We start from the raw sequence: 26,559 nt of genomic DNA, 5'->3' as shown, positions 1-26,559 counted from the left end.
ACTTCTCTCAACCTTCTGGTTCAGCCTCTCTTTTTAAAGGCTAAATCTCACAGGCATGAACTGTTAGTGAATCAATGAATCATCTTCAATGTATCAGACAATGGGGCAAGGCAAGGACTTCATACTTCATCAAGGACACATCCTCAAAAAGTCAGTAAGGTCTTTTAAACCTAGTAAAAGAAGACATCTTCAATGCTAGAACAAAGTCTTCACCGGTGATGGCCAACCATACTCACAGCATCTCCACAGTCTCTCAATTCCCTGTCTCCCACCTGACAATTACCAAGCCAAAATGGTGGAGTAAGTAGTAAATTGCTGTAGCTCCCATATGCACCTCCAAATAACCATAAAACAGCACTCCAGAACAAATCCTAGAACAATGGAGCCAGCAGAAAGAGAGGGTAGAGCAGGGTATTTTTTAGCCCCGGACACTGAGAGAATTGAATCCATTTGACAATTACTAAGGGCTACTCATCTTCTCTGAAACCAGCACTCAAAGAACATATTGTACTTTGCATCAAACAATTCAGAGCAATCAGATTTTAGAATGGGAATCATCTAAACCAACTGCCTCCTTTTAGAGATGAGAAAACTGAGATCTAAAGGTGGGGGAAGTAATTTGCCCCAGTCACACAGGGAGGAAGTGACAGAAACAGGTTTGGTACAAAATACCACTTCTGTGCTTTTGATAACATACCCAAAGCCTATTTCCTTGACCCCTGAACCTGATTCCGCCTTGGTTGTCTGAAAAGTTAGAAATTGATTTAGCAGATGGCAAAGCCAGGATTCCAACCTGGGATTCTGCCCCCAAATCCAGTATTCCTTCCACTATGTACCCACCATCTGGCCATATGCATGGTTGCACCAGGACCTCCAACCCTCACCCCATCCCTACCTCTCTTTCTTTCTCTGTGTTAGTCCCAGAAGAATCTCTGGGACAGTGCTTCCCCAAAGGCTGATCTGATGTCTTGCTCTTGCCTTTACCTTACCCCCCCTTTCCCTCCCCAGTCCCTGGTAGCACCCACATTGTAGAGAAGGTCAGTCCACCCTTCCATGGTGATACACTGGAAGACAGTCAGCACTGCAAACAGGATGTTGTCAAACTGAGTAATCCCATTATTGGGTCCTTCCCAGTAGGGCTTGCATTTGGTCCCATTGGGGCAGGTACGGGCAGGTTCCTCGGTTCCACATGGAGCTGGAGACTCGCCCTGAATATCATCTACAAGAAAGAAGGGGAAGAGATGGTGACCATAGCATCAAGAAGCTTATGGAAGTCAGGGGACAGGTAGGAGAAGCCTAGTCTTCAAAGGGGAGCCAATGGAAGGGAAGAACCATGCAGATCCAAGTCAGAGGTCAAACAGGTATCACTATAGAGATGTTACAGGTCCTACCTCAAAGGTGAGCTTCCAAGACTTTGTGTATCTTATTGACCTATCAAGCCACAAAGAAATGGAAACCTGAGGATGAGGAGTGTTATTTTCTCTTTAGACCCAGCTACTTTAATGCTCACAGTGACAAGAACAAGAATATATTATTTTTTTAGCAAGTGACTAAATGTGCTCTCACCCTTTCCCCAACCCTAGCAGAAATAAAATAAAATAATGACAAGAGCCAGGTTTAATGGTGGTAAATTTATATTGATAATTTATAAGTGAAAACAACAAGGCTTTAACTGGTGCTGATTGAAAGAGGAGTTTTTCATATCAATAGTGGAAAAGTAAACAAAGCCACCAGTCAGAAGGATTTGAGTTTTAGTTTGACAGTTTCATCTAGTTTTGGGGGAAAGTCCTTCTCAGTGTGTGTAGGGGGGGAGGGGGACACAAACATGGAACACAAAGAAAACTCTTCCAACAGATCACTACCAGGATCCTTGGGAGTGTCATTTCCATTTCTCTGGCCAGCTGGTAGGTCAGATCCAAAAAAGAATAACCTAAGGACCCTTAGGCTTGGGTTCCTGGGCATTGTTCTTCTATTAAAGCAGAGAAGCTGGCATTTCATTTTAGGAAAAGTGGGAATTCTTGACCTGTTGTCATGGTGAGGGCATAGAGGATACAAACTGAATTGTTAAATGTTAATTTTGGCCACACTTCTGGAAACACCACTGCCATAGAAGCCTGTCTACTAAAATCTTCCCATCCATCAAGCTCAAATTCTACTTCTTTCTTTTCACCTCCTTTTCATGATCAAAACTCCCATTCTTGGAGCTCTGGAAGCATCTACTGTCTACAGAACTCATCTTGACATTGTCATAATTGGGAAGCCTTGTTTTATATGTGGATTTCTTGATTCTCCAACTAGACTAGAGGGTAAAGACCACGTCTTGCATTATTTTCATGTCTCGTTCAGGGCCTGGTACAGTGCTAGAAACAGAATATGGGCTCAACAAATATTTGCTTAATGCCTGGAAAAATGAATCCTGAGAAGTTTGTTTAAAACAGCATCTTACTATCCAAAATAGAAGCGAGCCCTTTGCCTTCTGCTATCTCCATAGTTTGGTATTCTAGGCCCTCCCTCTACCCCCTGCAATCTGGTTCTACCCAAACTTATCCCACTGTCCTTCTCTCCATAAGGCCTACAATGCCATCAAAACAGACCTTTTGTTCGTTTGTTTGTTTAAACCATGTGTTCTCTACGCGCTGTGACTTTGCTCATATACTTTCTAATGCTGATAACGCCTTCCTCCCTCTCTTCTTCCCCCAAACATCTTTCTTTACTAGCTGAAGTCCTACCAGTCATTCAAGGCTCATTCTCGTGAATGCTGCCTTTCTTCACCCCCTATCCTCAGAATTATACATCTCTCTCCTGAACTTTCACATGCTACTTTGTACTGTACTGGTGCATATATCTTCTTGACCCCCATTTGCTCTATGTTCCTAGAGGGCAGGGACTATGTCTTACTCATTTTTGTATTCCACTCTGCCTCACACAGGCCCTTATAGATTATAGGTAGAGGTAACTGCTTAATATTTGTTGATGGGAATCAAGGAGGCAGGCAGGTGGCTCAGTGGGCCAGGAGTCAGGAAGACCTAAGTTTAAATGTGGCTTCAGACACTCACTAGCTGTGGGGCACAACCTCTGTTTGCCTTAATCCACCGGAGAAGGAAATGGCAAACTACTTCAGCATCTTGGCCAAGAAAACCCCATGGACAGTATGGTCCATGGGGTCAAGAAGAGTCAGATATGACTGAACAACAACAAGGCAAACTGAATTGGTCTTTTACTTCATCAACTGAGCCTAAGAAGCCCTCTGAATTTTGGTTTTTTGGAAAAGCAAAGATCCAAAAGGTATGTGAGACCTGATTTAGGGTCATGCCCTAAAATTCGTTAATCCTATGGTGTGCGTGTACACAATTCATATACTTGTGGCAGCACAGCATAGTTAGAGTCAGAAGACCTGAGTTCAAATCCTGACTTTGCTGCCTCCTCCCTACATGACCTTAAGGAAGTTACTTCCCCTTCCTGGGCATCTGTTTCTTCATCTGTAAAATGAAGAGGTTAGACTAGAGGATTTTTGAGGTTCCTTCTGGCTCAATCCTATAATACAGATTTTAGCCATCAGATTCCTAAGAAACTATGTCCCATTCCATTATACTATGTCTCATCTCCATGAAAACAGACCAACTTCCCATTCTCCTCTACCTATTGTGAAAAAGGGGCCCTGGCTGCTCTGATAGTAGGAGGTATTTCAAATGGGCTGTGGCCTGCATCTATCTCTCCCTTCTTCTCTCTCTCTCTCTGTCTCTCTTTCTCTCTCTGTTTCTCCTCCTCTCTCTGTCTCTCCTCTCTCTGTCTCTCTCTCTCTGTCTCTCTCTCTTTGTCTCTCTCTCTCTCTCTCTGTCTCTGTCTCTCTCTCTGTCTTTCTCTCTCTCTGTCTCTCTCTGTCTCTCTCTCTCTCTGTCGTTCTCTCTCTCTCCAGTTCCGCCAGGGTGACGTGGCCAGAAGCAGAAATAGCTCTGCCTCAATTAACACCTTCTCCATCCGGGAGAGAAATAATTAGGACGTTCCATATTGAGCACACTCCACAAGCCCAGGAGAAAAGGAGACAGAAGGAGTAGGAGAAGGGGGGGGAAGACTCTCAAACAATCCTACCCCATTTTTTTTTTGGCTTTGCCCCATCACTGTCTGGTGGAGATATTGGGTGTGGAGAGGGTCACTGAAGATGTCACCTCACCCCTGACTACAGGCACATTTGGCAGTAAGAAGGAACACAATAATTATTCCTGGAAACCTTCAATTCTGTACAAGCTAACAATGGTGGCTCCAAGAGGAAGGTGAGGAAACCTCTTCCCCCTCAGGTATAGGTTCTCTTTTTGTGAGACACGACTTTCCTCCCACCATATTGGTCCCTTAGGATAATGATAGGAGTTGGGTGGGAGTCAGGCACCCTTAGGAAATGTGGCTATGAAAGATGAGCAGGAGGAACAAGAATAAATTCCTCTATTGTCCTTCCTGGTGCTCTCTGTAAATAGGGTCATAATGCTGAAGTGAGATTTCCGCCCAGAGCTGGCTCCTTTCATCTAAATGCAATGGAGACTTAGGCTGGTTCTGCCCTCTCTGTTCTCTTGTTTCAGAACCTAGAAACACCTTAAAACTTCAGATGATGGCTCAGGGTCAACCAAGTCTTAACCCATTTCCCGACTTTTCCAAGGAAAAGCTTTCCTTCATTGCACAGGTCCCAGGAACATAAATGAGATTCCATGCCTGTATCCAAGAGGCTCCTGTAAGTAACAACCGAAGAAGGAAAATGGAAAGAAAGCTTGAGAAGTAAACTCAAGCAGCTTGGACCTTACCTGTCACCTCCTCAAAGCAGGTGGTATGAAATTTTCCCATATAAAATTCTAACCCTATGATTGCAAAAATAAGGATTGCAAAAAACAGGAGGAGGCCGATCTGTAGCAAAGGTATCATTGCCTTCATGATAGATTTCAGGACAACTTGTAAACCTGGGGAAAAACAGAGACAAACCCCACAGTCAATGAGACAGAGAATTCCAAAAGAGCATGTACCTCTTCACTGACTTTCAGAGCTCAGGAAAGGCTAACCTCTACAGAAGTGATTCCCAACTCATGGGCTGTGGACCAACTGGGGTGTAAGGGGAGGAAAGGAATATTCCTTCTAATCAACTGAATAAATAACACACCTTGCATATAGATGGACCATGATTTTTTCCAAATATATATTAATGTTTCTATGACTAACAAAATACTGAATTCTCAGTAGCTTTTTGTCATCTATTTTCTCAGCAACAGATAAAAATAATACAGCTATGATGAGGAAGTCTGTAAAATTTTTTTGACATTAAGAATGAGGTCCTTATACTCAAAAAGGTTGGGTCTCATTGTTCATTGTTCTATGAGAAAGAGACAGAGAGAGACAGAGAGAGACACACACACAGACATACAGAGACAGAGACAGAAAAAAGGAGGAGGAGGAGGAAACAGAGAGAGAAAAGGAGAAGAAGGAAGAAAGGAAGAAGAAAAGAAAGAAAAAAGAGGAGGAGGAGGAGATAGAAAAGAAGGAGGAAGAGGAGGAGCAAACAGAAAGACGGAGACAAAGAGAAAGAGACAGAGGAGAGACAGACAGAGAGATTTCCTTGGGGAAAGAAAAAAAAGAGAAGAAGTTTCTTGACTTCCAACTTCAATGAAAGCTGAGGCAGGAATTGCTGTTAGCTATGATTTCCCATTCCAGGCAGATGAACTAAGAGAAAGATGGTGGTGAATTTAGAGACAAGAAGTAGCCTGATGCAGTACAGGAAGTCCTAGGGTAGGAGTGAATTCCTCAGTGGTGAGATAAGGGGATTGAACTAGATGGTGTCTGATTCTTTCCAGCTCTAACACTATGATTTTCAAAGCAGTTAAGTAAGTGTGGCCACAAATCCTTCAGATTTCCAAGCTCTGAATACATAGCACATAATTTGGCTACATGAGTAGAAGTCATATAATGTGCCATCTACTGTACCTCTCTTCTAGAAAGGTGGAAACTTCTCTGAGGGAGAAAAATTGCTTGGCAGAATTCAAGGAATTGTAGCCATATTCAATAGTGGAAAATATCAGGGCAAGTGCTAATAAAGACCTCAGTCTTCCTTTCCTCAAAAAAAAAAAATGCTTTTCAATGGAACCTATTTCTTTTTAAAGGGCTCTGTTGAGCAAAGTGAAGAATCACTATCTTAGACTCACACAGAATCAGAGATCATCTACTCCATTCTTCAACATTCCCGACTGGTGTTTATTTAACCTTGGCTTGAAGACCTGCAGTGATGGGAACTGGCCGTCTACCCAGAAAGCTCATTCCACTTTTGGACAATGCTAATTATTAGAAAATTCCTCTGGGAGGTCCCACTGCTGGGCAACTTAGAATGTCTTATTGCTTGACCTGGACTAAAAGAAACCCCAGAGAAGAAGCAAACAATGCCAGTCTGGCCCCATTCTGAATGAGGAAATGAAAGCCTACAGCAATTTGCTTAACGTTAAGTGAAGAGGGAGGACATAAATAGGTCAGGGCTGATATGACTTTGGAAAATGATTTCACTTTTTTTGCAATAAAACTTCTACACAATCCTGATCTGAGGATGTGGCTTGCTAGTTTTGGAAACGTACCTTAGTGAGTTGGGAGGCTTGGGACTGTGTCTGGCCTGCTTCAGAGAAGGCATCTAACTCTATGACCAGTCTCTCTTAAGGTCCTACTAAAGACCCTGTTCCCTATTTCTCCCCTAGAGAGAAAAATCCAGGATCCATTTGTCATCTTAAATACAGGATGTGGCAGAGAGGAAGCAGGTGTTGACTTCTCATGGTGGCATTAGGAAACAAAGGAAACCATGGGGAAGGTACACAACTAGAGATGGGAATGAGGTCATATAACTCACGCACTTGGGATTCCAGACACCAGCTTCAGGGGCCTCAGAACACGGACTGCCCTCAGGGTCCGTAGGTCAAATTCAGTGCCAACTGTTGCCAAAATGCTGAAAGAAAAAAAAGAAAGAAAAGGGGAAGGGGAAATAGGGCTGAGATGAGAACAAGGATCTCTCCTCAGTCAAGGGTAGGTATGGGTATGTATGTATTTATATGTGTCAGGAAAGGGATGAAGATAAGTGAATCACAAAATCATGGAATCTGAGAATCCAAAGGGTCCATAGAGGACACCTTCTCATGAAGCAATCTAAGACAATCATCCATAGTGTCCCCAGCACATAATCACCCAGCCTCTATGTAAAGACCTCTAATGATAGGAAACTCACTAATCCTCAATGCAATTCATTCTATTTTTGGATATCTGTGACCGTTAGAAATTTTTTTTAAAAACCATATGAAAATTATATCAAACGATCCTGGATCATAGATCCAGATGGAGAAGACCTCTATGGTCATCTGGTCCAACTCTTTCCCTTTGAGGCCCAGTGACTTGCTCAAGGTCACAAAGGTAGCAATCATCAGAAGTGAGATTTGAACCTATGTCCTCTGATTCTGACTCTGGGCAGGTAAATGGCACATATGGGAAGTTAGGTGGCTCAGTGGATACAGTGCTGGGCCAGGAGTCAGGACAATCTGAATTCAGATCTGACCTCAGACACTAGCTGTGTGGCCCTGGGCAAGTCACTAAACCCTGTTTGCTTCAGTTTTCTCATCTGTAAAATGAGCTGGAGAAGGACATGCCAAGAAAACCCCGAAGGGAATCACCAAGAGTTAGACAGGACTGAAACAACAGCAACCTCTGACTCAAGAACCAAGGTTCTTCCCATTGTACCATGTCAACCGCTTCCGGTTCCACTCTCTAGAACCAAGCAGAACAGGCTTCAGAGCCTCTTCCACAAGACAATCCTTCAAATATCTGAAGACTGATAGTACACTGCCCTTAGTCTCTTCTTCCCAGGCTCCCCTCCCTGCAGTTCCTTCATCTCACTCTTCCCTAGCTATCTTTTAGCTTGTTAATATCTCTTCTGAAATGTGGCACTGGAACTGACCATGCAACTACTGGACAAGGGTAGAGTACAGCAGGCTCTTTGCTTCTGTTCCCCTGGAAATTAAAATCTCATTAATATAGCCTCATATTGCATGACCTTTGTGGCTACCACATCACACTGAGTTTATAGTCACTAAAACCTTGGAGTATTTTTCATATGAATTCCTTTCCAGCTACTCCTTTCCCATCCTTTACTGTGCAGTCAAAAAAAATTATTTTAACCCAAGGGCATTAATTTCATCTTTTTAGATTCTTTACCCATTTGTGACCCAGCAAGATATTTTTAGAGCCCTATTTTGTCATCTGGCGTAATTACCCATCTCTCTTAGTTTTATGTTGTCTGCAAACTTGATAAGCATGCCATCTAGGGCTTGGTCCAACTCATTGAGAGAAATATTGAACCAATGAGGACCAAAAACAGATTCCTGTGGTATCCTGTTAAAGGCAACCTCCTCTATGTAGACAACAGTCCAATACTTATTGGGTCTAGAAGTTAAATCGGTTCTCACTATACCTAACTGTAGTATCATCAAGCACAGCTCTCTCTATCTTATACACAAGGAAATCATGACAATGTGGTCAATAGCTTTCTGAATTGTGACTACAACATTTCTCGGATCCATCAGTCTAGAAACCCTGTCAGAAGAGGAAATGAGGTAAGTTTGGCGTGACTCATTTTTATTGATCTTCTGATGGCTTATAATGATGACCACCACTTCCTTTTCTAAGTGTTCACGTGTCATCCCTATAATAACTCATTCTAGAATGAATTTTGTCGGGAAGTAGGTCAGATTTACCAGCCTACAGGCTGAAAGATTCACCTTCACCTTTTGGAAAATGGGGGCGTTTCTGTCTTAATTTTATCATACTTCTCCCATTTTCTACAGTTTTTAAAGGGTTCCTGATAGTAGCTCAGCAATTACACTTGTTAGTTGTTACAACTTTTTGGGAGACCAATCAATGAACACTTATTGAACACCTACTGTGAGCAGAGCATTGTGTTAAGCACTGGACACACAAAGGCAAAAGATAGTCCCTGCCCTTAATGAGCTCACAGTCTAATGGGGAAGACAGTATACAAACAACTATGTATAAACAAGCTAAAAACAGAATGAATGGGATATGATCTACAGAGGGAAGGCTCTAGAATTAAGCAGGATACAGAAAAGCTTCCTGTCAAAGGTGGGATTTTATCTGGGACTTAGGGGAAGTCAGGAGGAGGAGGAGAACAGGGAGAGCACTCCAGGCATGGGAGACAGCCAATGAAAAGGTCTGGAGTCAGGAGACAGACTGTTTTGTTCAAGAAACAGCATGGGGGCCAGTGTCACCAGATCAGAGAGTGTGTGGGGGTGAGTGAGCTATAAGAAGACTGCAAAGGTAGGAAATTGTGAAGAGCTTTGAAGGCCAAACAGAGAATTTTATATTTGTTCCTGGTGGGAACAGAGAATCACTGGAGTTTACTGAGTAGGAGGGTGACTTGGCCAGACCTGCACTTTAGGAAGATGACCTGCCTTGAATTCCTAGAGGATATCTATGGTTTTCCATTTCATTTTGTTTTGCCATCTTCTTACTCCTCACTTTCTATTCCTTATAAATCACTTTTACTCTATACTTTCCAGTATAAGGATCATTCAAAAACAAAATAGTAGTAAAATGTTCTGACTCCATCCTCTATTGTAACTGCCCTCCCCCACCCATCTGTCTCCAAGCAGTGATCATTTTCCCTGATTTGATCTTCTGCTGACCTCTAACAAAGTCCTTTTATTGTGCAGAGTATTCAATGCAAGCACCAGCTCATTCCAGGCCAGGGGCTCTTAACTTGGGATCAGAAAACTTTTTTTTTTGTTTTCATTCTTTCAATAAATACATTTCAACACAGGTAGTTTCCTTTGTAAACCTATGAATTTTATTTTGTGCTTTTAAAAACATGTTCCATCCATTTTACCAGCCTCGCAAAAGAAGTACATGACACAATAAAGATTAAGAACTCTTGTTCTAGGCTTTTGGACCACTGACACTTTTTGTATAGAATTGTACCACCTTTAAAAAAAATCATCCTCAGTTATTTTTTCTTATCCACATCAGTCCTTATCTAGACAGCTCCCCCTTTTCTTTGTCACTGGAAATATCTGCATTTATGTTGCAAGAATTTCATCCCTCTAGCTAGGTGGCACGATAAATAGAGCACCAGTCCTGGAGTCAGGAGGACCTGAGTTCAAATCCAGCCTCAGACACTTAACACTTACTAGCTGTGTGACCTTGGGCAAGTCATTAACCCCAATTGCCCTGCCTCCTCCCCTCCAAAAAGACAAAAAAAAAAAAAGAATTTCATTCCTTAAAGCATCTTCTTCCTTTTGAGCTGGCATCCACTATAGAATCTTTGGTCACATGATCCTATCCTTGTTTTTCTGAACTCTTTGAAATACTCTGTCTGAAAACCCTAGGTACAATCAGTCCATGCTGAGATTTCCATTTCTTGTCTATGACAAATTCTAAGATGATATGGAAACTTCATTCCAAGGTTCCCATTATTTCTACTTCAGTTAAAATGGATAGTAATTCAGTCAACATTTACTAAGTACTTACTATGTTCTCTACTAGAGATATGATGACAAAAAATGAAGTAGCCCTAGCCTTCAAGGAGCTTCCTATAATTTACTTGGGAAATACAACATGGATGGAAAAATAACAACAATAATAGTTTGCATTTACAGAGTGCTTCAAGGTTTTCAAAGCACTTTATAAATATTATCTCATTTGATTCTCAAAAGGGAAGATGCTGTTATGATCCCAACTTAACAGATAAGGAAACTGAGGGAGGTAGAGGTTAAGTGACTTGTTCAGGGTCACACAGCTAGGACAAGTTTGAGGAATAAAGTCTTCCTGACTCCAGTTACAGTACTCTATGAACTAATGACTAGAGGAACCTGTGGAAATTTGGCAGAGAAGATGACACCTAATGTCAATGCTGAAGTAGACAAGTATTCTAAGAGATGCAGATAGGAATGGATTGCTTTCCAGGTATGGGTGTGGGGATGGGGAGGAAGCCCCCAAGGCTGGAAACAGAATATTGAGTTCATGGAAAAGCTATTAGCACAGCTTGATCCAGGTTTGCGTAGGGAGGAATATGAAATAAGACTGGAAAGTTGACTGAGCGCCAAATTGTAGACTGAGAGCTATGGAGTTGGTTCTTAATCTTGTAGCTGGGGAGAAGAAATCTGCCTTGTTCTTTGATCTCATTGAATGGTTTTTACTGGGCCTAAGGAGATAATTCATGGAGACCGAGAGATTGGTAAAGTGGTTTATGATGATCCTGCCATAGGATAGTGATTACCCCTCCTCTCTTATCTGGGGTCTTAGTAAGTTCTCATTTTACAATGGGCAAAAGTCATGTGAAAGAATAAAGGGGACATAATTTGTACAGTGTAGTCTCCTCTGCTTGATTCCTGTTTTCCTTCCTCCAGCCTTATGATCTGAGACTTACAGAAAAGAAAGTGAGTGGCTGGTAACCATAGACCACATGGAGAGACACCATTACCAATATCTACAAAACCCACAGTACCATGAGAAGAGATTTTGACCCTGGAGCAAAGACAGCAAAGTGGGAAATCACTGTTGCTGGGAGACTTATGAAGATTGCTAATTATTATGAACTCTGTTTAAATAGTGAGCTGGAGAAGTTAATTTCACTTTTAGCCATTGAACCTGAGCTGGGGAATGGAAGTCTTTAACTGTGTTCTCCACTTTCCCCATTTTAGTCCAGAATCCTAAGACAGGGAGCAAACACCCCATTTTCTTTACCTTTTCCAAAAGCTCTGTGTGTGTGTGTGTGTGTGTGTGTGTGTGTGTGTATGTGTGTTATGACTAGGATTATCCCCTGTGGAAGACAAAGAACTGGAAGGGGAAGAGGAGGCAAATAGTTCTTTTTCACTTTATTCTATTTATGACATACAATAAACCATTCAGTCTTAGCATGCTATATTATTGCTATGATCAGTAAACTGAGAGAATAGAAGGCATGACGGGGTAGCAGCTCAGAGCTAAGTATAGACAATAGATTTCTCATTTTAACATTTTGAGCAATACTCCATTTCATCCCATAGATTAATTTTGGACCTGGATAATGAGGGGTTAATCACATCAGCTTGTAGAAGGTGGGGAGAACAGTGGAGAGGACAGTTTAGATATCTGAATGCTGAGTGCCCTCTGGGGAGACAGCAATATCTTAAGAAAGGACTGCTTCTCTCATGCACAAAAAGAGTAATTGACAAGTCTAGGCTGATGAGCAATTAATCTATTGCATTCCCTTTCTGGATAATTAAGACAATAACATGCTGTCTTTCTCTAGGCTTAAGGAAGCACTCAAGCCACAAAAAGGATCTCCTCACAATGGGGCCAGTATCCTGACAATCCTATAGGCAACAGGAAACCTCTGATCACAGGAGTAAATTGGTCAGAAAATTATTTTGGTGGCTATGTGGAAGATAGATTGGTGAGGGGGCAGTAGATAAGGAAGACCATTTTGGAGGTTATTACAGTAGTCTAGGTATGAGGGTGGTGTTGAAATCATCCCATTCCATTTTAGTCTTGATACTTAATTTTCAATCAATTAATTACTCATAGGTTAATTAGGTCAAATGTCAAAAATCAATCACTCAGTCAATAAGCATTTATTAAGCCCTTACTATGTGTTGGAACTGTGATAAATGCTAGAGATATAAAGATAGACATTCCTTCGAGAAGTTAATGTTTTAATGGGGAAGAAAGCATGCAACTATACATAAGCAAGATACATGGAAGGAAGTTGGACATCCCAAAGGGAAAGCACTAATATTAAAAGTGACCTTGCAGAAGGTTGAACTTTAATTGAGGCTTGATGGAAGCAAGAGAAGAGAACATTCCAGGCATGGGGGACAGCTGGTGAAAATGCCTGGAGTCTGGATATACAATGTCTTGTTCAAGGAACAGCAAGGAGGCTGGTGTGACTGCAATGCAGACTGTATGTTTGTAGAGTTGAGTATAAGAGAACTGGAAAGGTAGGAAGGGCCCAAGGAAAGAAGGCCTTTAAAAGCAAAATAGAATTTTCTATGATCCTGAAAGTAATAGGGAGTCACTGGAATTTAATTAATGGGGGAGAGGGAGGAGGTGACATGGCGAGTTTTGAAAAGATCACTTTAGCAGCCGAATGTAGGATGGACTAGAGAGAAACTTGAGGCAAGGAGACCAACTAGAAGGTTACTGTAATAGTCCAGGCCTTTAAAGTGAATTTACAGAGTGATGTTGCACTAGAATCTTATTTAGACAGACTGAGAAAACTTGTGGTTTTCTGGGGCACCCCTAGAGGAGGGAAGAAGAGGTCTTAGCTTTAGCCTGGACCGGATCTCCTTCCATTCTGTACCTTTGGGCAGAGGAGAGCCTTTCAAGGGGTCCAGAGGATGTTGGATTTCTCACTCTACCTACAGGTAGTCCCAAATTAGTTGATGGCAGTGTCTGTAGCAGGACTCAAGGACGGTTGGACCTAGGACCCAGATTTACCATGCTCATGAGGAACTTCTTGAGTACCACATAAATGAGAGAAAAAGACTTCCAGCAACTAGGAGCTGTGAGATGCCCCTTTGCCACTTGTACTATCTAAACTTGAGCCCACTTTCCCCAGACACTATGTACCTGTGGGAGAGTGTCCACCAGACTTTTCATAGGAATGTTTTGTTTTTAATTTTTTTTCTTTTTTTGCTTTTTGGAGGGCAATTGGGGTTGACTTGCCCAAAGTCACATGGCTAGTTTTTGAGGGTTTTTTTTTGGTGTTAGGTGTCTGAGGCCAGATCTGAACCCAGGTCCTCCTGACTCCAGGGCTGGTGCTCTATTCACTGTGCCACCTAGCCACCCCTGCAGGAATGTTTTGTACCAACTTTTCTTACAGTACCACCTTGGTAAATACCCCTTTTCTAAAAGCTATTTAAGGCTAGATGTCTTCATGCTTCTTGGTGCGGAAACACACTGGTGGGGGCTCAAACTGTTGGCACCAGAGAATCACCCTTCATCCTTTAGAACCAATCTCTGGGGACCCATCTTATCGACTGGAGTGGGAGCTAGGATAAAGATGCCTCAGAGTTTACATAGGCTACATAGGAAAAGACCTTTAGCAAATGTTTATATAGCTGAGTATGCTTCCACCTCAGCTTTGTGATTTCCTCCTAGACCTCAGTCTCTGCTTTCTCCTTTTGACCCATCAGTCTGTAGTATAGTATCACCACAATGCTCTATTTCTCCATCTACTGGATCTTTGGTATATCCTCACCAAAATGTTCTCCATCAAGTTTCCTTCCTCTGGTATGTCTAGTAAATATTCTTGATATACAATGTCATATAACATGACAGATTTTTACTAATCTATTCCTTCTGAATAAGTAAATTACTGTTTCTTTCCTTCTGATATGGGAAGTTTTTGGCAGAAGGAAAAGGGAATATTTAAGGGCCTTCCAACAGGAGGGTCCTCTTGAGCCTCGAAGGTTCTAGGCAGTGGATGGCCCAATGGACAGAGTGCTAGACCTAGAGTCAAAAAACCTAGAATCAAATCCAGCCTCAGACACTTACTAGCTGTGGGATTTTAGGCAAGTCACTTAAACTCTGTTTGTCTCCGTTTCCTCAACTGCAAAATGGGGATAATTATAGCACTTTACCTCTCAGGGTTATTGAAAGGATCAAATGAAAAAATATTTATAAACAGTACTTAGCATATAATAAGCACTATATAAATGTTAGCCATTATTATGAAAATATAAACTAAATAAACCAATTTCAAAAGGAGAAATTATTAATGAGCTACCCCATGAAAAGGCACAAAGACTAGATAGCTTATTCCCTTCCCCTTAAAGGCACTGTGGTGTAGTAGAAGGAAGAGAGGAGGCCTACTTCTGCCATTCAATAGTCATGAAAGCCTGGATGAGTCATGAAGTGCCCTCATCTGTATGGAGGGAAACCATTAAGATTTGGGCTACAATGCAAACAATGCCGATGGAAGAAGTGCATTAAAAAGGCAAGAACGAAACTCTGCCAACTTTACTTAACTTCAAGTGCATCCCAATCAAGGAGAATCTTGGAAACAAGGCTCACCTTCCTGCATCAATCTTTGTCACCATAGCTCCTATCCATTTGGCAGGACAGAGGTCGTAAAGTTATGTTTTGGGAACACGGCATCTAACAGAAGTTGCAAGAAATTTCCTAAACCTGAATCAGATAGTTATCTGGGTCCATGGACTTTGGATCATCACCAGGCAAAGGCTGTTAAAAGAATAGATTACGTCTTAGCCTGGGACATTATGCTGACTTGTGCTGGCTGCCATAGCTCAGTGAGCTGTGGCAGATCATAGCTGCAGCTATCAACTAAGAGAACTCAAGGCTCTCTTGAGGATGGTGGGGTCAGCGGGGTTAGGGAAACTTTCTAGCCACAATGCTTCTTAGTAGGTGGAAGCAAAGAATTCTAGTTAGCATTTATATGTAATGCTTTAAGGTTTGCAAAGCATTTTATAGGTACTATTTCATTTGATACAAAAGATGTCCCTGAAGAGCTAAATCCCAGCAAAAGGTAGGAAAAAAAACAGCTTAGTGACCATTCACCAGCAGAAATAACATGATACCCAGCAAAGAAAATGCAACATCACCAGCGGACATCTGCAGCTCTGCAGTGTTAGAAGTACAAATTACCCTGGTCACACACACTGTGCACTTCCCACGTGTACTCTAGCCATATTGGCTCCTGGCATGTGGCCACTTGGGATCCAGGCATGTGCCCTTTTGTGCATGATCCCCAGACACCCAGGTTCCCTGCATATGTATCCCTGAGCATGTGAATTTTTCACATGATCATCCATCCCCATTAAATTGGCTGTCTGGTAACCCAGGGGGGAGTATGTCCCATGTGTACATGAGGCAATCTTTTCTCATCATCTTATTTGCTGTATAGTGGAAATGTCTTGTGCTTTAAGCAAATGTGTCCTCTGGCTGGCAGATGTGAATGCAAATACAAAACCACGAGCTAACAAAGGATGTATTTAAGTGGGTGCTAACCCCAGAGTGCTTCAAACCTGGATAGCTGTTGTCCTGACTCCCATGGGGGGTTCCCTGGTGCTCTATCTGGAATGGATCTGCCCTGCTGGTTTCACAATGTGGTTCTTTGGATCAAATGAGATAACGAATGTGAGAGTGCTTTGTAAATTGTAAAGCAGTAGGCCAATGGAAGGATTATTATTACTACCCATCCAACTTTAACTTTAGCCAAGCTTATCCGAACACAAACCATCTGGTTCCCCCTTCTGCACTACAGCAAAATGCCATCTCCCTCCCTAGGATGTCCATCCATTCCTGTCACTTTTTTCAAGATTTACTCAGGGGTGTGCTGGTAGATGGTTAACAACCTGCTTTCTGAAAATAGCAAGACACACCTTTCTCTTCATCAACTTTCTTACATCTAGGCAGTCAACAAAGCAATAAATCAAACCCTGATTTGTAGTTTGCCAATTTCCAGGGTGTAAGTGTTCACACTGAAAATTTAACAGTCAGTTCTCAGGAGCAGATACAAACCAGGAACAGCATAACCTTGGATTTACTCCCACTTCCAATTCATCCTTCATATCATAGATAACTGAAGGGAGACTGAGGCTTTTTGATAACCAAAACACAGCACCAATGCAATCAGGCTTCGCCACTGACAAATAAGCATAATAAAGTTATGAATTCAGGCTAGGTGGGTGGAAAACACTGATAACCTCCTCTGGTTATCTTTTGTCCAGGATCAAATTCATTGGCAGTTAAGGCAGAGAGGATCATGGGGGTTGTTACATAAGAAGGGCTAAACAAAAGTTAAGTAGTTATCTATAACAGAAGGTTTCAATCTCTAGCCCAGGAGGGGGCTGAAAAGGAAAGACCTAATCTTAGCCTGGGGGCACTCTGCCTGGCTTTTGTTATCTGGGTATGGTATATAAGACTAAAGACTAAACAGATGTTATGCCTTCTCCTGGAAAAGGCCTGAGTAGTCCCTATACTTTGACAAAGGCTGGTGGCCTGGTTGGCTACACACACACACACACACACACACACACTGCTTATATCTGTGCGTGTATATGTGTAAGTATGTGTATATATATATATACACATACACACACATACACTTACACACAGCTAGGTGGTGCAATGGATACAGGGCTGGGCCTGGAGTCAGGAAGACTCATCTTCCTGAGTTGCAATCTGGCTTCAAACTAGCTGTGTGACCTTGGGCAAGTCACTTAACCCTGTTTGCCTTAGTTTCCTCTTCTGTAAAATGAACTGGAGAAGGAAATGACAAACCACTCCAGTATCATTGCCAAGAAAATTCCAAATGGGGTCATGAAGAGTTGGAAATGACTGAACAACAAAATATATGTATATGCACACACATATAACATATATACATATGTATATGGTATGAAAACGAATGCATTGGTTAGTGCTCTTTAGCTAAAGCTTTAAGTGAATATGGGCCCGTTTAACATCTTAACTCTGGGTAGCTCTTCTAGGGTTCCACATGTGAGTGGAGGGTGCCCTAGATATTCCATGACGATAGGATCATAGTTTAGAGCAGCGAGGGGCTACAAATTCCAAATCCCTCATTTTACAGATAAGGAAATTGAGGATTAGAGGGATTAGATGATTTATCCAAGATCACAAAGGTCGTGTGGATGTGGCAGAATTGGGATTTAAACCTGGGTCCTCCTTCCACAGCCTCTTTCTAGTAATAGCTCCTGGGTTTCAAGTAGAAATCCTTTCACCCTTCCCCTGCAGCAGTTATTACCCTCTTCTGTCCCCTCAACTCTCCCCCAAACCCGTCTCCCTTCCAGATTCACTCACCCAACAGCATCAGTTCAGAGAGGCAGGTTGGGGCAGGGGGCTCTGTACAAACAGGAGACCCTCTGGGATTTTTCAGTGAAAAGACAAGAGAAGACACCATCATTTTATTCAAGGCATCCTGGGACTTTTTGAGGGGCCTTATTAAAGGGATATTTTTACCTTTAGGGAACTAGCCTAGGGCTGCGCATGCGAGATGTTCAGCCAGGATACATGCATTTTGACTGATAAAGTTTCTCAGCTAAGATAATTAAAATGTGAATCACAGCTGAGTCACTAGACAGAGAAAATGGTCAATGAGCAGCTCCCATTTCCTCCCTCCTTTCTTCGTTCTTACCGATGAGTCAGCAAAAGTCACAATCCAGCTATAGGAGGGGAAGGGAGGAAGGGCTCGGAAGAACAGGAGGAACGAATAGAAATGGCTTTGCTCTTTTAATATTACTAGAAACTGCTCCCCCCAATTCCACAAATCTTACTTATGTACTTGTCCAGGAACTCCAATGTTCTTCTTTAAGAGCTAAATCTAGAAAAGTGCCTTTAAGAAACATTCTTTTTCTCTCTGCTCCATCACTGCAAACAATAACTGTGCTTCTCACCACACCTGAAACAGCTGCAAAACTCTGCCCTTCCCTTTCTACCCCTCCCCAATTCCACAAGCTTCTGGGGGAGCTCAGAGAGAGCCACCAGCCCCGGCCTTCTCCAGAAGAAGACCGAAGAAGAGGAAGAAGAAACGACAATTTGCATAATCCCTTCAGGTAGAACTTTCCTCCCAACAACCTTGAGATAGGTTAGGCTAATATAATAATCCCCATTTTACAGCTGAAGAAACCAGAGGGTGAGGGAGGGAAAGTGACTTGTGCAGGGTTGGCAGATAATAATTGTCAGGTTCTAGAATCAAACTAATCTCCTGACTCCCAGGCCACTCTTATCTCAACTGAACCATACTTCTACAGGACTTCTGCTGGATGGGGACAACAAAGGGGACAGAGGAGGGGAGAAAATAAGTGACCCAGGATTCCTCAAATGATGCTGCTAGGGAAAGCTCTTGTGGATAACAGTGAATTTCTAATGGGAATAGTGTGAATGTCCATAGGATTTCATTTACCACAATACTTGTGGCTGAGAGGCCATTTCTCATTGAAGAAATTCTCTGCACTACATCTCCCAGAAGGTTGCATTGTGTATGTTGTTGCTCTGTCGTGTCGGACTCTTCCTGATCCCACAGACCATAGTATGCCCAAACTGTCCATGGGATTTTCTTGGCAGAGATATTGGAGTGGTTTGCCACTTCCTTCTCCAGCTCATCCGACAGATCAGGAAACTGAGGTAAACAGGGTTAAGTGACTTGCTGAGGGCCACACAGCTAGTCAGTATCTGAAGCCAGATTTGAGCTTGGGTCTTCCTGACTCTAAGCTCAGCTCTGTATCCATTGAGCTACCTAGGTGCCTCCTACAAGTGGTTGCAATATCGGGTGACTTCACTAGGAGAGGACTTTTCATTGGTCAGAAATGTTCCACAAGGAGTGTGTGTGTATGTGTGTGTGTGTGTGTGTGTGTGGTGTGGGGGGAAAGGACAGAAGATGACCGTGAAGAGTGCAGTTGTGGCCAGACCATGAAAATTCCCAAGCTCCGTTAGGACCCCTAGGAAAGAAACTCCAAGTAGCAGGTAATATTATGTCCTAACCTTTTACCACTGTGATTTTGGAAGTGACTGTGTCTTCTCCTCCACCCTTCAATTAGAGTATCAGAGGGATGAAGAGGAAATGAGAAAATTGTCCCACTGAAGGTAGAGAGATTGCACCCCTTCCTCTGTGTATGGGTGCAGAGAATGTTTTGCAATTTGATTCTCTTGCCTGTAATTTTTTAATGAAATGCTTTTTGCTATTAGACTTACATGTCTCTGGTGTGGTCTAGCAATAGAGGACGTAGATTGGGTTTGGGCTGTGAGTCACATAAATAATGACTGCCAAACAGCCACACTGAACCTGGAAACAGCAAAGGCATGCTACAATCCTAGGGAATTACTAGACATTAGAGAGAAGCCAGGAATTCCTGCTTCATTTACTGGACCATCCATCCCCTGCACTGAATTAGAAGGATCTCAACACAGGGATCTCATCACAGTATGAATGAGCTGCTTCCCACTGGAGGCTCTGAATCCAAGCCTTTTAAACATAGGCCAGATCCTATGGTGGGGTAGGGGAAGCTGTGGTCCCCACTTACTGCCTCTTTGTAACTGGGAGGAGAAGGGAGACAGGTATTTAAGGTCTGTCATTGTCCATTCCATAGCACAGAATATAGTGAATCAGGGTTACTCACAGTAACACCCTTGTGAGTCAAGGGAGAAGAAGCTTGTACCCATAGCAATTTGGAGAACAGCATCATAGATTCACAGAATCTCCAGAGTTGAAGAAAGGTACCTTGAATACTAACTAACACAATCCCTACCTGAACAGGAATTTCTTCTACTTCATTCTATTACCCAGCCTCCACTTTGAATATAGCAATGGGGAGCCCACTAATTCCCAAGGAAAAACCTTCACTCTTGGACAAATCCAAAAGAGTTTTGTTGTTGTTGCTGTTTTGTTTTAATTTTAAGGTGAAAAAATTGCCTTTGCAACTTTAATCTAGCGCTCTGAGTTTTGCCCACAGCACCAGAATGAATTTTGAAAAGAAGATGCCATTCTCATTCTCATTGCCAGGGGAGTGCCATTTTTCTACCAGCCTAGAGGGAATCTGGATACGCAGGCCTTGGGAAGACTGAGGGTACTTTAATCTAGGAAAGTTTAAAAAGTTTGGAATCAGCTAGTCTGGAACTAAGTAGATTACTTTTACACATACTTCTAATGGTCTTACCTTCTATTGTTTCTGAATTTGAATATTCTCATTTCTCTTATGGATAAAGCCTAGAAAACACATCTTGTGCTCCAGAGTGTATGAAGACAGATTAGAAGAGAAAGAAATGAATGCTAGGAAGGGATACCTGGAAATAAAGGCAATTAGGGTATGGCACATCTTTTTATTCAGCTAGACAACTCTGTTTAGGGCCCAAGAAAGTCCAGGAGGCTTAGAGGGTAGGCTACAGCTGGAGTTCAAGGATCAGGGAAGTATCACAATGAGTTATTTTTCAGTATAACTGGAAAAGCCCCAGGGTCAAAGGTAAGATTCCCTAGACCTGTTCAAACAGAAGGAACTGGTGCCCTGTGAAGCTGACCATAAGTCAGTGAAGGTGTAAGTTCCTGGTTACATCCTGAGACGTTTTATAAAACTTCCTAAGTCTTCACTGATAATGCTGGAAGATCTCCAGAAGAGGGAGTCTGAGGCGAAACATCCCAGTACTAGGCTGCAGCTTGGGGCAGTCATTCCGAACGCTTGCCCCACTCCCAGAAAGGAAAAAAAATGAAGATGAAAATTCAGTGAGTTCCAGATGGGCTTGGTTGCTCATGCAGGGACTTCCAGACCCTTTTCTGTCCTTCAGTCTCCATTTCAGATGTCTAGTAAGTTATCTAGTCTTTGTGCTTTTTTATGGGGAAGCTCATTAACAGACTTTCATTTCTCCTTTTGAAATTGGTTCATTTTGGTTATATATTTCCTAATAATAATAGCTAACATTTCCATAGCTCTTACTATGTACCAGACACTGTGCCAAGAGCTTTACAATTATTATTCCATTTGATCCTTACCACAATGACCCTCAGAAGTAGCTGCTGTTATTATCCCTGTTTTACAGATGAGGAAAGGACACCCAGCTAGTAAGTGTCTGAGGCCAGGTTTTTTTTCCTCACTCCAGACCCTGCACTCGATACTGCACCAACTCACAGCCCCTATTTAGTTAATCTGGGTATTTAATATTCCTGTAAACATTCATTCATTTCTTTTACAATCTCAGTTTTGATGGCACATAACTTTACATAATAGCCTCTGATAATTTTCTTTCCTTTTTTTGCATTTGCTGTGAGAGCTCCCCTTTCTCATTTCTGATTTTTCTCTTTAATTGGCTAATTTACAAACATTTGGTTAGACTCACCCTTCTCTACAGCCCATCCTCATCTTACCCACCCTTCCAGACTTAGCTCCCATCTCCTCCCCTCCACAAAGGCCTCCTGTCTTACCTATCCTACTCAGTCTAAGTAAGACTACATGCAAGCTTTGATTTCTCTGGGATCCCATTTCCTCATGAGCAGAATAGGGATAATAGGGGTCATCCGTAAAACAGGGATCGCCGCCCCCCCCCCCCCCCCGCCTCATTGGACTATTATTCCTGGCTCCCTTCAATACTTCCTCCAGTGGCATTTCCAGGTCCCCTTCCATTTACTCAGTATTATCTAGTATGTACTGTATTACACTTGTATGTACATATGACATCTCCCCCATTGGAATATAAACTCCTTGAGGGCAGGGATTGTTTTCTTTTCCTTTTTTTTTTTGTATCCTGCATACTTGGCTCAGTGCTTGGAACTTAGGCACACAGGCACTTACATGCTTGTTGATTGAGTAAATATTTGACCATTATGGAAATATTATTTTGCCCAGGGTGACCACTCTGCAGTCCAGAGAGAACCCAAGCCCCTCATTTTGGGGCAATACCACACTAAACTGCTTTTCTTTCTCTCCTCTCCTCCCCCAGGTCCCACCCCATTCCAACTTGCTCTACCTTTACATTCTTCCTTCCCAGCATCCCACCAGTCCGCACTGCTCAGTCACACACACCCCATCTCTCCCTCCCTTTCACTCGCTCTCCCAGTGCAGAGTCAGCTACAGAGGCCCAGATTCAGAAATCTAGACGGAGAGTACTCTTGTTTAGTTGGCTGGGACTACTACTGTCCTCCACCCCGGTAATGTCCTTCATTCACAGGGACGCAAGTAGGAAGAGAAGGAGCTGCCACAGGAGCCTCCTGGCATCCCATCGATCACTCAAATTTGTAGCATTTATCTTTCTTTATCCCCATCCTACACCCTAGGAGATATGCTACGGATAAGGGATTCTCTTCTTCACTGGACAGAATGGGGGTACACAAATCTACTGCCTTGTCCAGGGTTATGCTGTGAAACTAAAATCACAGGATTCAGAACTGAAAAAGGACCTTTTAGATAATTTAATAAAACTCCTTCATTTTATAGGAGAAGAAACTCAGTCCTAGAGAGACCAGGTAACTTGCCTAAAGTAACAATATAATAGCAGAGCTGGGATTTGAACCCAGATCCTCTGACCTCTCCAGGGGATAGGGGGACCCAGGGGAACCCAGGAATCCAGTTTTCTCACTGCTAATACTATTCTAAAGTAAGGCCATTGACTACACTCAGCAAAGTAAGGAACAGGGAACAAGCCAATGATGGACCACAGCAAGTCTAAACACTGACTTAGTATAAATCATTCCTAAATATTCCCCAAACAAGTACTGTGATAATATACCCCATGGAGTATCCAGATATCTCTACAAATGTGTCAATATTAAAAAAAATCTAAATATAAGTTATAAGGGGCTTAGTCTCATAGGGTTATAATAGGGTTAGTCTCATAAATTCAGACCAATGATAGGGTATTACAGCTCCCCAGAGATGGGGTGTCACAGTTCCACCAAAGGGTCTGGAGGGGAGGGGGGCAGATGGCCAGTGGGCAGATCACTCTCATAAGCAAGCTCTATCAGTCACACCATCTGGGGACAGGTACGTTGAAGACAAATACAGAAAAGCTGAAAGATGCCTCCCACTGGCTCTTGCTATTTTTAATAACAAGACTAGCAATGCAGCTACCTAGGCCATTTGATGCCTTTAAATAATATTGTCAGGTGTGTATTTATAGGAACTCTAATGTGAACAAACCTTCTCCTGAGAAAGCTGTGAGTGAGAAGTAGCCTAAACCATCCTGCAAAAGGAAGGGAAATGGCAGACCCAGAAAAGGAGGGCAGACTTAAGACAGGTAGGAAACTGGAACATGTCTTTGTGGACTGCCAAACCTCTTCTGGGGAGCCGGGATGTGTTCGGTTCTTTCCAGCACCTTTCCTTACAATCTGAAAAGATCCTTACACACTTTGCAGACATGCACAGAAAATACTTAAAGCTTCCAATGTGTTTTTAGCTCCAAAGTTCTTTCCAGGCACAAAGTAACTAATATCCAGGGATTGTTCTGTCATTACTGAGAGACAGCCAGCCTTGAGCTACAAGGCCCAATATAGGAGAGAAGTCTGTTTCTAGGCTCATTCTTCTCATCAGCCCTTTTGTACCTTTGGTTTGTACCAGGCTGACGATCTGCCTCACTCTCTTATGCCCATCACGGTCCTGCCTTCTATTCTTTATATTAAATCCAGTACTGTGTCCTGCTTCCTGCCTGCCAAGCACTTCCCTTCCCCTCCCCCATCCCTATACATTCACCTCCCTGCCTGCCTCCCTCCCTCCCTCCCTCCCTCCACAAAGCCCATTTATATAAGTAGTAATAGGGAAGAGAAAGACAGGATGATGGTTTGGCTCCCACAGTACTAGTGACAGCCTCCATCCAACCTCAGCCCAGCCTTGAGCTACAAATCAGGCTTCCAAATGCTGCTGGAGAGAATGAAGAGAGGCTGTAATTAGCAATACCGCAGGGCAAGCACAAAAAAGTATACTCAAATTTGCTTTTTAAGAAAAATCCAGTTGTGGAGAGACTCAGACCTTGGAACACAAAAGCCTTGTGAATGGGGGTGGACAAACCCCCACCCCTGAAAGGACAGTGGGTGCCCCAAGGGCAGGTACTTCAGGACACTGAGAAGCCACTCTTGGGAAGAGTGATGCTAGGGGCAGGAGCAGGGACAGGGCAGATACTGGGGGCCATCTGCTAGCTTCCTATTTTAACCGTTTCTTCTTTCTACCCGTGTGCTAAGCTTAATTGTTTCTGCCTGTTGAAGGAGTAAAAGTGGAGCCAACACCCTAAGAGTATTCCCTTAATAGAGCCCTTTGGGTGAGCTAGGGTTTTATCAGAATGCCAGAATGTTGTAGGGGGCACAGGGCAGCTACCTCATCATTTCCCTTCAAGTCATTCCTGGACTTCATTGTTGTCTCCAGAAACTCATCACAGCTTCCTCAGCACTCACTATTCCTGTGGTCCCTTCCCTCTCTCTGATTAGAGAGGTGATGGAGGGTGAGACATCAGAGAGCTCCTTCCAGATCCTCTATTTAGAGAGGGGCCCCAGGGCAGCCACCTCATCCTTTCCCACTCAGGAATGCTCCCTGAGCTGGGTAACCTCCTTCACTCTAACTTCCCATTTCTTTTTATGCGCCATCTTTCTCCATTAGATTAAGAGCTCTTTAAAGACTTCTGTCTTTCGCCATTCTTTCTATCCTCAGCACTTTGCTAGGAGTTACACATAGTAGGCACTTGATAAATGTTTATTGCCTGACTGACTCATTGTTGCCCCAATGGAAACCTTGTGTGCCACTTCTTCCCAAGAGGAAGCTTATGAGGAATTGTGATTGATTATCTGTTTCTGGCCTTCTGTGAATTCTCTGTGTCTTTTGCATTTTCTGTGTGAAATAAAGGCTGTCTTCTATGAAATATGAATTTGTTACCCTGAGTGCTAGGTTCCCTTGTTACCCATACTAGGATAAATCTAGACACATTTAGAGTGGGAGTATAATCAGGCAAAGAGAATATAATTCTATTGGGATGGCTCCCTTGTTTGGAACCAGTCTGTGTGAAACCAAAGCCTAGGAGGGTCCTGGGTCGTGGGTTAAATCTTTGATTATATGAACATAATGAGTGCTCTCAAGAAATATCGGATATCAGTTGATATGGTTAATTATAGTAAGTCCTATATAAAATTTAACTACTATTATTGTTTTAGGGAGCCCGTAGCTGTCCCGAGAAATTCCTTCACATGCCATTGAATTCTCTGGATAATTTCAAAAGCTAGCTAACCTTCGGTGGGCCCTAAACACTAATTTGCTGCCTAACTGTTCTCAACACTTGCTCTGCCACAACGCACAGCAAGAGATTTCTGGCTATTTCAAAAGGCATCAAAAATTCTCAAAATAATATTTTTAAGTGGGGGGTGGTGTATGCAGTGCTGGGTTAATGTTATGAAATTGTGTATTTTGGCTCCCCAAGGGATAGAAATCATAGCTCTGTGGAAAAGTATTGTAGGGCAAAGGGTAGATGGTTAGTGAGTTCAGAACATAGGTCCCTAGAAATCAAAGGCCTCACTTGTGATTTTTACATGTTCCTTTTGAACAGACTGCATTTGAGGGCATAAATTGTGAAGACTCTTCCCAATGCATTGAGATCCATGGATAAAAATGCCCTGTGATGTGGAACTGGCTAACCCTATTGCCAGGAAACCTCCAAAAGGAGATCCTGACATTAGGCATGCCAGGCCACAGCTATTCTAAGATGTACTCGATCTGATCTAAGAGTGTTCCATCAAGGTGCCAGGAGTTGGTGAGGGCTGCTCAGGGAGAGAGGGAGGGACAGAAAGCCAATGACAGGGGGGTGGCTTCTGAGGCCTACTTTACAAGCTGCGCATGAGTGCAGAGTTGTAGGATGAGGGGTGAGGAATGGGGTGGGAGGCAATGGGGAAGAGAGGAGGAAGATCGTGAGGTTTATTACAATATATTTTTATAACTCAAGAGTTGAAAATAGACATGCCGACGCTATTCCATCTCGATGACATATCGTGCCAGTGGGTGCCTTTCCATTCACCACATCTCCATGGCAACAGGCCATTTCTCATTCACACCATCTCCACGGTTACCT

At 42.8% G+C, this 26,559-nt stretch overlaps 1 protein-coding gene across 1 annotated transcript in view; it reads right to left on the bottom strand.

Annotated features, from left to right (window-relative positions):
* Nucleotides 1-26,559, bottom strand: part of CACNA1A (calcium voltage-gated channel subunit alpha1 A) — a 255,077-nt gene that overhangs the window by 127,098 nt on the left and 101,420 nt on the right. The window contains exons 4-6 of the mRNA XM_069082950.1: nucleotides 6,867-6,958; nucleotides 4,791-4,943; nucleotides 1,026-1,219 (exon numbers count right to left, since the gene is read on the bottom strand). Of these exons, the coding sequence (XP_068939051.1) occupies nucleotides 1,026-1,219; nucleotides 4,791-4,943; nucleotides 6,867-6,958 (439 nt within the window). The remainder of the gene's footprint in view (nucleotides 1-1,025; nucleotides 1,220-4,790; nucleotides 4,944-6,866; nucleotides 6,959-26,559) is intronic.

This window comes from Petaurus breviceps, unplaced genomic scaffold, assembly GCF_028583685.1.
Source record: "Petaurus breviceps papuanus isolate PSGF00001 unplaced genomic scaffold, PetGlider_PUasm1.0 172, whole genome shotgun sequence".
Lineage (NCBI taxonomy): Eukaryota > Metazoa > Chordata > Mammalia > Diprotodontia > Petauridae > Petaurus > Petaurus breviceps.
This window is presented reverse-complemented; position numbering and strand designations above follow the sequence as displayed.